The 11366-nt window shown below is 37.3% G+C and overlaps 1 protein-coding gene across 1 annotated transcript in view; it reads right to left on the reverse strand.

Moving 5' to 3' along the window:
- Positions 1-11366, reverse strand: part of csmd1b (CUB and Sushi multiple domains 1b) — a 283651-nt gene that overhangs the window by 83782 nt on the left and 188503 nt on the right. Inside the window, exons 30-33 of the mRNA XM_086174557.1 lie at positions 8297-8488; positions 5762-5900; positions 2564-2751; positions 980-1174 (exon numbers count right to left, since the gene is read on the reverse strand). Coding sequence (XP_086030683.1) covers positions 980-1174; positions 2564-2751; positions 5762-5900; positions 8297-8488 — 714 coding nt within the window. The remainder of the gene's footprint in view (positions 1-979; positions 1175-2563; positions 2752-5761; positions 5901-8296; positions 8489-11366) is intronic.

The raw sequence follows: 11366 nt of genomic DNA on the forward strand, positions 1-11366 counted from the left end.
TAAATGTGGATTGAAGCACATCAAAACAAGTGTATAACATCCTCAGGCAAACAGTTGTATGTTAAAAGATGCTATTCAAACAGCACAGGCTGCCCAACCACTGGAAGCCTGTGGTGTGTAACATGCTTCACAGCAATAGAATTAAAGACCTTGCAAACAACTGGTTAATCCCCTTTCCAGCTTCTCAAAGGAACGCCTGTGAGGACAAACCTAAACATCCTGCCTTCACCGAACTACAATACACAGTACAACCATATATACGCAGATAAAGTTGCCCAACAACAGGCCAGACGTGGATAATGCTCAGACAGGAAGAGATGGGGCTTAACAAACACAGGTTTTTTATTCATTTGTGTAATTTTGGAATTCCATTGGTCCACAATGTATTTTGCTTACATGTTGTATTTCAATTCATTTTATTTTTTGCTTGCCACAGTTCTATAATTGCAAAAAAGCAAGTCACAGTGTCCTTCACTACTATCATCGATAGCAATACTTTTATAACAATGATGCAGTAAGTTGCTGTGCTTATTCAGCAAAAAAAAGGGTATTCAGTTTTTAACTTACTTTTAAATCTCTGGCAGTTTAATGATTACAGACATCCTGGTGCATAAACATACACATACACATACACTACTGTACATTGACAAACTGTACCTTAAATTGTAAACTGGCAGGTGTCAGATAACCATAAATCAACCAGAGACTTCAATCTTTTCATCCCTAGCAAACTCTCTGCCTCCTATATGCAAACACTCGAGGTTACGGACACAGATTATATTTCATTGCAGGATATCCCTGTCAGAGATTTGTGTCTTGTGTGACCCGCAAGTAAAATAAAATGTATCTTCAAATACATATATGAGCAGCACTGAACAACAAAACTGATAGCTCCATATTCCATCAATAATTACAAGAGAGGGTTTATATAATCAGCATTACAAAGGAACAAATTGTTGTCATCTTGCATGACACCTACCTTTACATGCTGGTAGAGCCTTGTCCCATACTGGCTTTCCATCATGCCCCATGACACATGTGATGGTGTCCCCACCCACTGTTGTGTAGCCATGGTGGCAGTTGAAGGAAATTTGAGATCCTAGTTTATAGTCATAACCCATCCGACTTGCGTTCATGATGTTTCCAGGGTCAAAACAGGCCTCTCTTGGTTTCTCTGTGGAGAGAGCAAAGTTCATGTAACTTGGGGAAAAGGGGGGAAAAAAACAAGTAAAATGTACCTGAACAAACCAGAATCAATCTGTCTAGAGGAAATCTTTATGCAGCCTAGGTATATTATACTGTATACTGAATTTCTGCATAATTGTGGAAAATGGAGGAAAACTTAAGGGTAAAAGGAGAGCATGGCGAAAGATGATGAAAACTCAAGTAGTTGAACATGATGGGAAAATGTTTTGGTTCTTTACAATGTGCTGGTGAGCGAGATCGACTCTCTGTGATTCCCCAATAAGTATTTGAAATTGGACTTGACAGAATAAATCTGACAAGAGAGAGAGGGAAGTGAGGGGCAAAATGGAAGTGAAGAAGGGAAATGATTATGGCTGTATTTTAATTAAAGTGATGGCAGATGAAAGGTAGTGAATTAATGACAAAAGAACAAAGGTGTGAGGTGGTATGATGAGACAGACATCAGAGCAGGAGATAATCTTTTTTAATTACAAATAAATGGAGTGAGTGAAACTAAAAGAAAAAAAAAGTTCATAAATCTTGACAGAGCAGATCTAGTCTATAGTCAAACAACTACTAATCAGTTCCACATTGACTAAAGCTGTTAAATTATCACCTGTCTGTAAAACCTGGATGAGTGACAATCTCCAGGGGTAAACAATTCCCGGACTGACATGAAAAGGCTTGCCCTTTCAGAGGAAAAACCCTTCTGAGGTTGAAATTAATTGAGAACGTGGCTTAGAATCATATCACGTCTTGGAGAGCAAACAATCGTATATCAACATTATAATCATCACACTTCAGAATCTCCTTTTAGTCACAATGGTTTACAGAACACCGAATGCATGTAGTTATCACACTCTCAGTAGAATTATGATCAGCACTGGTTTATTTTCAATAATGACAGGCCATGTCAGTTTAACATGGATATAATACATGAAGGTTTAATTCCAGCGTATTAATTTCTATATCTTTATCATTTTCTATCATGCAATGCTTTGTTGAGAGGCATCACTTGGGTGATTTTATCAGCTGTGCTATCAGTACATTCAGCAGGACTAGTTCTAACAAAGCTGTATTGGTTCCCTGCCAATTCTTACAAGATGACGGCGAGTTGATAGCTACTAAAGTAAAATTACTGCATTTACAGCAAATGTTGTCATATTTCACACAATACAAATTTTCACTACTCCTTCCAGTGGTAATTCTATGATTGTTTTTACTTGCACTATTACAACCAGTCCATACTTTGCACTTCGGAAAATAAGGCTGCTTTAAAACATTTAGTTCTTTTCTGAGCATTTTCCTCAACACTTGTGACCTTTTTGAAAGATGCATTAGGACATTATGCTAAGACGAATTTCTATGCTTTAATTACCTCTGTATTCGATGGCGAAGCCAGACATGCCCAGTGAGGCATCAGATCTGAATGCCAGGAAGAGACTGTTACCACTGCTTTCTATCCGCTCTGGGGCCTGGTTGCCTTGGAGACTTGCTAGTAACGGCCCATTAGAGTCTATCCCTTCGTAGATGTGTAGGAAATCATAACTTGGCTCCATGTTAAAACTGTGGGGAAAAAAAAAAGTTGAAGTGAAATTCAATGCAAGCATGTATGAGTAACTGTCTGAATGTTTGATTGTGTGTGTGTGTGTGTGTGTGTGTGTGTGTGTGTGTGTGTGTGTGTGTGTGTGTGTGTGTGTGTGTGTGTGTGTGACTATGAGTAGCAGGATGCTAATGCATAATTATTCTATTCTAATAAGTTGTGCTGAATACATTTTTTGAATCTTTTAGTTTATCAGATGCTAATCTTTCTAAGCTCATTCCAATGTGTTGGCAGGCCTTGCACTCCAGTGTAAAATTAAATTGGAATCTTTGTTTTTGGTATTCTACGAATCACAAAAAATATCTCAACACGCACACATCATATATATATTTACATATATTTCCAATTTCCCTTTTTTGAATTTAAGCTTTAAAGTGGAATCTCCAATTAACATTTTTAATTCCACTTGCTAATTTATGAACTACACTCTTAGTAAATCCCAGCTAATTTGCCACATAGCTAATTTATTTCACTCTCTGGCTAAAGCAACAGTCTATTGTATACTTGATCATAGTAGTCATAATAGATACAAGAAAGACATTTACAAAGAAACTGATAACGGTACAGTTGTGTTACACAGAGGGATATGATGTCTACAGCTTAAAACCATGAAGACAAAATTGGGTCATTTTCTTCTGTTGGCCATCTAGAGAAAGTCCTCTTCATTTGTATCTTATTTGCCATCTGTGAAACGCCAAGCCTCAATTTGTTTAAATCGTGCTGCACAATTAAAGTGGGAACCACGTATAAACACACTTGGGCGTTTTTAAATAAATTATGACACATGATCTAAGGTTCATCGTGCAAGTGATTTCAGAATTTGTTAAATTAATCATAATTTGTTCAACTATAAATAATCTTCACAGGAGGCTTGGTGCAAACTACAGAGAGGTTGTCATCAGTCTCAAAATTAGTCATAGGTGTGATGTAGGTTGCATAGAAATGTTTCCAAAAGGTTTCAGATTAATTTTAATAGGTAGCCAGGGCACCTGCACTGTCATACTTTCTTAGGAGTCAGGCAATTCTGAAACTGGGGTGCCATTGCACAAACCGTCCAAAAGAATAACTGTCAGACTCTTTAGATGTCAAAATTAGGTTAACGATGAAAGAACATGATGGAAACAGGGTAAAGCTATCATTAATACTAATCAATGTATAAAATTAGGGCCTAAAGTTGTCAGGGCCTGGATTTCAAAGCATCCAGAGTTAGCTCAAACAAACAGGACAAACAGATGGCCACTGCATCATTTGTCATGTACCAGCTGACAGGAAGTAGCGATGATACATGTATTGCTCCTTGGACTTGTTAGCATCTGGTATAGGATAGGGCCACAAAGCACAACCCAAGCATAAACCTTATTCACATCTTTCCATGGAGCAGAACGTGTAGCATTGTTCAAGCTTCAGCCTTCTGAATCAGGGGAGCAAGTCAATGAACCCGGGTGTGGATGACAGCTTTGGCTTGGGTCCAGCTATGAGCTCCAGGTAATTCAAGAATCACATTCATAATACTTACTATACTGGGACACTGCATAAAATAGCCATGCAAGTGGGACTGAAGGGTCCCTGACACCTATACACAGTGGGGCATTCAACCATCATCTGTTACTACGAAGCAAGAGCTCAGAGAAAGATGATTGTTATATCAGGTAGTAGTATGAAAAATTGAATCAGCGTGAGATATGGTGAGTTTGGTAAAGTGAACTTAAACCAGTACAATGTTTAACAAAAAAAAACAAAACAACAAAAAACAGAACTGCTGCTACAATGTCTTTCTCATGGTTTGATAAAAGTTCACAGTTTCCATAATGGGTAGGTTTACTTGCAATCAATGGTAGTGGAAGAATTTTGGATGTTCAGCATTTCCTGCACCGCTTTTGGTGACGGAAATAATTATCATAGGGGCTTTGCACTGTTTTGTGTTCAGGTACCAACAAAAATGTAGAGACTGCATTCCTATTGGCTAAATTTCAATCCAGGTAATGAATAAAATCAATAAACAAAATGTGGCCAGTGTTCCAGTGATTATAAAACAAAAAAAAATTACATTCCTTGAACAGAATATTTAAGTGTCCAAATACCCTCTTAATGTCCTAAAACTGCAGCCAAAGGCTGAAAACCGTTATTGAGTTGACAGACGAAAATCTAATTTATTACAAATTACTGAAAAGTCATTGCTAGACTTTGCAATCATGACTCAGTGGGCTGAAAAGATGTGTCCTGTGGGCTGAGAGCACAGATCTTGTCTATTAAATGGGAAACTCACAATGCAGGAGAGACTTTAGAAGACAACAGCGAAAAATGTTCTTACGACAGGTTGTACCCGAGATGAAGTTGTGCATTTGAAAATATACATCAGAATAAATAATACAATTATTCAGTTTGATTGTCAAGAATTTAATAATTATATTTTCAAAATATAATCTAATTAGATTGCATATGTATTAGTTGCTTAATTTCGATTGAGGTAGAGAAGGTGATGTCTGAATCAAACCCAAGAAAAAAATACTACTATTAGTAATGCAATGTAAAAGGATGTTTTTCCAACAACCTCACTGATCATAATAAACCAAAACAGAAATACATGCAAACAAAATGATTCTTCTTTCTAACCATAAAAGGTTCTTTGATGTTAGCGTAAAGGTTCAGAATACAAATTCAACAATATCATCTTCACACATTTGATACTTACATGTAGCAGCTGTCATTGCAACTCCCTCACCTGACTAACTCATTAAACTTTGTGAAAAACATCAGTACCGCAACTGTGTCTCAATCATTACTCTAAATATAGCCATAATTAAGAACATTTTACACTTGAACTAGCAATTGAAGGGCAACCTTGTTTCTACAAACACATGATCAGTTTTATGCACCTTTCATTTATTTATTTTCTTTTATTTTTCTTTTCATATCATAGCTGCTGTTGATGTTTTGTAGAAAGAGAGACACCATCATAAAGTGACTGCCTACCTTTTAAAGATGAGGGCAATTACAAAGTCTGGATTCACTCTGATTCTCCAATCACACTCTTTCCCTGGAGGGTAAGGCTGGGGATAGTTGGGAGAGAGAATGACCCCAGAAGGACCACTGACATTCCCCCCACAGGTTGCTGCAGAAAACAGAAAGAGCAGAGGGTATAGCAGCAGAGAAAAGTGAGAGATGATTACACAGCAATGGTGTTGGAGTAATTCGGACACAGAATCACCCCTGATTGACCACTCATATCACCCTCAGGTAGGCGGAATGGAATAGAGTTAGTTAGGGATGAGAAGAGAATAACCCCTTGTGGACTTCTGATATTATCTTCACAGCGAGCAAGGAAAGGTGGAAGAGCAAATCAGGCTGAAAGAACGACTGTAGGACTTGGAAACAGAGTATCAGACTGGGGCTAGTTAACATGGAGGATTGCTCCTCGTGGTCCTGTTATACTTCAGCACAAGATGGACAGGAATGGATGTTGGTCAGAAAAACAGATGTATTCAAGCAGCAATTCCATGATGTGAGGAAAGAGTTTGATACATGAGTATCTTGGGGGTGGGTGGTGGGTCTGAACACATCATCAACAATGACAGAGGAAACAATCATTAACAGTTTAAAATTACACTAACACAGAGACCAAAGAATGCTCTGTGTCATTTGGGCTTAATTCTAGGGCATTTTGATCACCTCGGGATTGCAGAGGAGTGCAGGAGATGGAGTCATATAGATGATAAGCAATAAAACAAAGAAGGGGATTTGTGGCATGAAAAATTCAAGGTTAAAAAAAAATCAGGAGCAATATCAGCAACAAAGCATGTGTGGTTTCAAGGAAAAGGGTTGAAAGCAAGAAAAGATGCATGGTCTGAAAAAGGCTGAGGGAGGTAACCTTGTTACTCGCTACAGGAATTTTCACCATTGTACTCACATGGCTTCCAACTAATTATCTACCTATGATTGTCCTTGCATGGTTTAACACCTGCCATCATTAAATCATATTTTCCTTGACTCAATTCAACCTACCTTGGAGTGATATTGTATGTTTGGTGTGTAAACCAAATTGACAATACAGAAGAGAAACAGTAGACACAATATTTAAGTCCAAAGACAGTTATACCGCCTGACAGATACCTTCTGTTGAAATGTGGGGTCAGGTACTTTAGTGAAAGTGTTACTTGCTTAGTTGGGGGTTATACATCAGGAGGGCTTGCAGGACTCATTAGACCGTTTGAAGAATGAGTTTACCTGTTTTTGCTCTGCTATTTTTGCATTTCCCTACATATATTAACAGAGAGTCACTTGCCTTTTAAAAAAATAATCCAAGTGTGTCAGGAAAATAAAGGAAAGAAAATACACCTGATTACGGATAATGGGAAAACAAACTGAACAAATATTGAGTGGGTGGAGTGGGAGATCTGGAAGATCGCTGGATGATGACGATTTGTAAAAAAGAGTAAACAAGCTATATTTCACCAGATTTTTACAAGAATTAAAGCAAAATAACACATCACATTATTTATTTCACCAGTCGGGTATGTAGGACTGGAGCAGTTGGATCTAAGGTGTCAAATGACCTAAAATAAATGTACAGTTAGAGCTGACATAACCCAGAGAAATCTGCAGCCATTTCACATTAAGCTTAACGCACATAGAAAATGAAAAAGGGCCATAACTGTCCTGTTAGCTGCATAAAATAAATTAATATGTAATGAATTAATATGTTTTTGGCTCGTTATGTTTCATATATATTTACTTAGTTTAATGCTACCAACTATCAAAGTGTTTATTTCTGGAATTTCTAAAAAAAAGATTCATCATTCTTATCTTATTTGAACCATTCATAGAGCTAAGTATATATAATTGTTGAATTTCAAAATTATTTCAGTTGCAAATCATTTATCTTTACACAACTGTTAGTTCAAAAAAAACAATTCAGCATTTCATTAAAGAAACAGCACTCAGACGCTTGACATTAACACTCTTTTCATTAAAGTATAAAACTTCATGAGAACTATAAAAGAGTGCCAATAAAACCCCGAATGGTTGTCATCCAAATGGAGGCCTTGCAGATTACTTAATTGTATCAAGTATAGTGCCAGAGCTACTGCATCATTCTACTCCTTAAAACCTTAAAAATACATGTCATGATGTCATTTGAGACCACGATGGAGCCCCAGCCTGCAGTCTGAGGGACCATCTGGCACACCAGGAGCACAGTGAAGCACATGGATCACCTCACAGTCAGGCTTAAATTGATTGTCCCCAAAAGTAATATGTTAGAAGTGAAACAACTGTCACACTTGTTGTTTTTCCTCTGCCCTCTAAGCTTGGGTATAGCTTTGAATTACAAGTCCTTAATATACATATTATATACATTTTTTACCATGAGTGATGAAAGTGAAAACCAATTACATTTTCCATTTTCCTATATATATACACATATACACATATGTATTTTTGCATGTAATTCATCCTTTGATGATACTGGGAATGTATTCAGTTAATGACCTGTTGTCAATATGCACCTACCTATACACGTTGGAGGGTCAGGTTGCCAATAGAATCTGTTATTCATCCGTACACATGTGATTGTTTCCTCTCCTTGGAGCTGGTATCCAGGATCACACTGGAATGTCATGCTGTCACCAGGCTCCTTACTGTCTCCGTATCGAGAACCATTCACAGGGATTCCAGGGTCGTTGCAAGTTGTAGCTGTCGTTGCTGAAGAGAGGGATGATTTGAGATACGTTAAGTCGGAGAAAATGCAGATTGTTAAAATTGAATATAAAGCAGACTACTCAATGGCTTTTGAACATCTACTATAAATAACTTAATAATACTTCATTATGTTTGCATACTTCACAGCATCCATTTTTATTTAAATCTGTGGCTGTATAAGAGGTGAATGATATGTTTGCTTAAGAGTGGAACACAATTTATTCAAGGAAACAGTAAAAAAAAAATATATATATATATATATATATATATATATATATATATATTCAGAGCTGGTAATATTTGCCCCTTTTTACTGCATAATATTATCTTTTTGTCTTCAGGCAACTATGAAGTACTCAAATAATTAATTTCACGTTTTGCTCTATTTGCTCATAAGCCATACGGCTTTGCTAATGATGAGTCGCCAGAAGACATGATACAATTTTAGGGGTCACAGGCAGTAATTGTGGAGAAAAAATACTGTCACTAACAAATGCAAACAAATGCTCAGAAAAACACATTGAATTACATACATAGATCAAAACTCGGCCCCTATGATGTGAGATAATAACATGTGTACATGGAAGCCATTGTTATGAGTAATTACGCAGCCTGACCTTAAAACTTGTTACTTTGTATAAGGTATGGAAATTCAGATAGAATATTAAAATTTCCAATGCTTTGTCTATGGAAACATGATGATCAGGATTGTTATGTAAATATGTGTATAAAAGTGAAAGCCAAAAAAGCCATAAGACTAAATAGGATGACTTTCTGAAATATATATTTGTAATCACAACAGCCCTGAAAAATCTTTTGTTTACTGAAACTCAAACTTTGCCCAAAATATTTTAGTGAAGTACTATTACCTCTGCTTTAGTAAATCAGCAGAGCGGTAAATACAAAGGGCAATTACCATATTAATGGAGTAACAATGCTATGATTACCATGCATGTCAGAGCAAATATTTATTGTTTTAAATACGAAGTGATTGAAAAAACAATGTGTCTCTGCGAGACAGTGATAGTGAGAGACATGAGTGGAATCTGGAAACAGCCATTACAGATTTTAATGCCTGATTTTATACTGGCTTGTCAATCTGAGAGCTGTCACTGTTAATCGCTCAAGTGCATGCACAGCTGCTAGGATATTCTTTCATGCCCTTGTGATCTGCATTTGCCCTCATAGATTCAGGTGTATATATAACAACTGTGTATCTTAAGTTTTACGTTATTGTCATTCAAGTGGTGAACACCCTGAACACCTTTAAACAGTCTTGTGTACCAGCAGATGGTCAAATAGATCTTTTACTTGTACTTTGCAGCTTTCAGTGGGATGCTTGCCTCTGTGGAGTTATATTTCTTTGTGGTCCTTTATGTCAATAAAAAAAGGAGCTGTAGACATGTTGGCATTTTGTCTATTTTCAGGATATCTTCATGGCCCTGAGAAATCTAGAATATCTTGTGTGCTGTTGTGTTAGCGTCCACAGGTTTATGGGGATTTGTATGGCCTCACTTGTATTTTGCATCTCATAACATTTTTTCATTTATCTCTTTTCATATTTTTAAATTTTTTGAACATTATGAGAGTACCCTGATATCAGAAGGCTTCTATTTGCCCTGGTGCCTGACCCAGAGATATTCTGGCCTTCATCCATTCATGTATCTGTTCTCCATCAACTCCATCACACATACAAACCTTGTCCATATCTGTTTTACTTATGTAAATCACTTTGAAGGCTAGACAATGCATATTTCCCAAAATTGTTATAACAAAATACTCTTGAAATGGTATCTGGAAATATTCAGGCTATTCTCTGCTTTCATACACTTTTTCATAGTGCAGGGAGAAAGTTACCAGGTCATTGTAAAAAAGACAGATGAGGCTCTTGGTCTAATTGGATGACCTAATCATCATGGCCTTCTCCCAGCAGAAAGATGCTTTTGACACAGGGGCACTTGTGCAATGACTGGAAGCTCCACTTCGCAACATTAATTGAACTAGGTGTAGGGGGGAGGTCCGACAACACGAGGTCCGGCAATAATTTTGGCTGCAACCAGCCAGATTTGATCTGCCTCTATGAGGCTGCACAGGGTATCAGTAAGTTATGACCTGTCCCCCAGATGATATGATTTGTGCCTTGACCTATTTTAGGACAAAAGTGAAATGAGCTCCATTTCTCCTTTTCTGTTGCAAAAGCAAAAACACTTCTGAGCTGTATCGATGCAGTATATTTTGAGAGCATTACACACACACACACACACACACACGCATGCACACAGTATGAAATTTGTTACAAAGGGTAATAGATGTTGTTCTTTTATAGTCATGTCTGTGTCACTGGCTGTGTGATGATAGTTGTAGACATTTGTGCTGCAGCATCTTGGGCTTTTTCCATGCCATTTTATCAGTTCTATCTATCCAGTGTTTCTCATTCATGGCGCTGGACAGCAGATGATGCCCTTTTACGCATATTCCAATCAGGGCACCCCTAATCACATCAGCACGGATTAGTGGGCTGCACGGGGACCATTATGATACATAATCACTTTCCCATCCGTCTGCAGTATCAGGCATATTTGAAATTTCAAACTATTTCATTTGTCCACATAGCCATGTTACAGCTGATTCTCATCTCAGAGAATGTGTGAATTAGAGTATCTTATCAGTTGTTGGCACTGGCATCACACCGGGCATTGAGTATATCATTTTTAAACTTTTAAACCAACAGGAACAGCTTTTAGAGGTCAAAGCTTAAACAATAGATAATGTTAGTTAGGTATTTTAATGGCATATTTTGTGAATAGACAAAACCCCTCAAGACTAAGCCCCTGTCTCCAACAGTATTATCCAAATAAAGTGCTGACTTTTAAAAGCAGAG

Source organism: Fistularia commersonii, chromosome 27 (assembly GCF_037954325.1).
Source record: "Fistularia commersonii isolate RoL2024-O1a breed Wild chromosome 27, RoL_Fcom_v1.0, whole genome shotgun sequence".
NCBI lineage: Eukaryota > Metazoa > Chordata > Actinopteri > Syngnathiformes > Fistulariidae > Fistularia > Fistularia commersonii.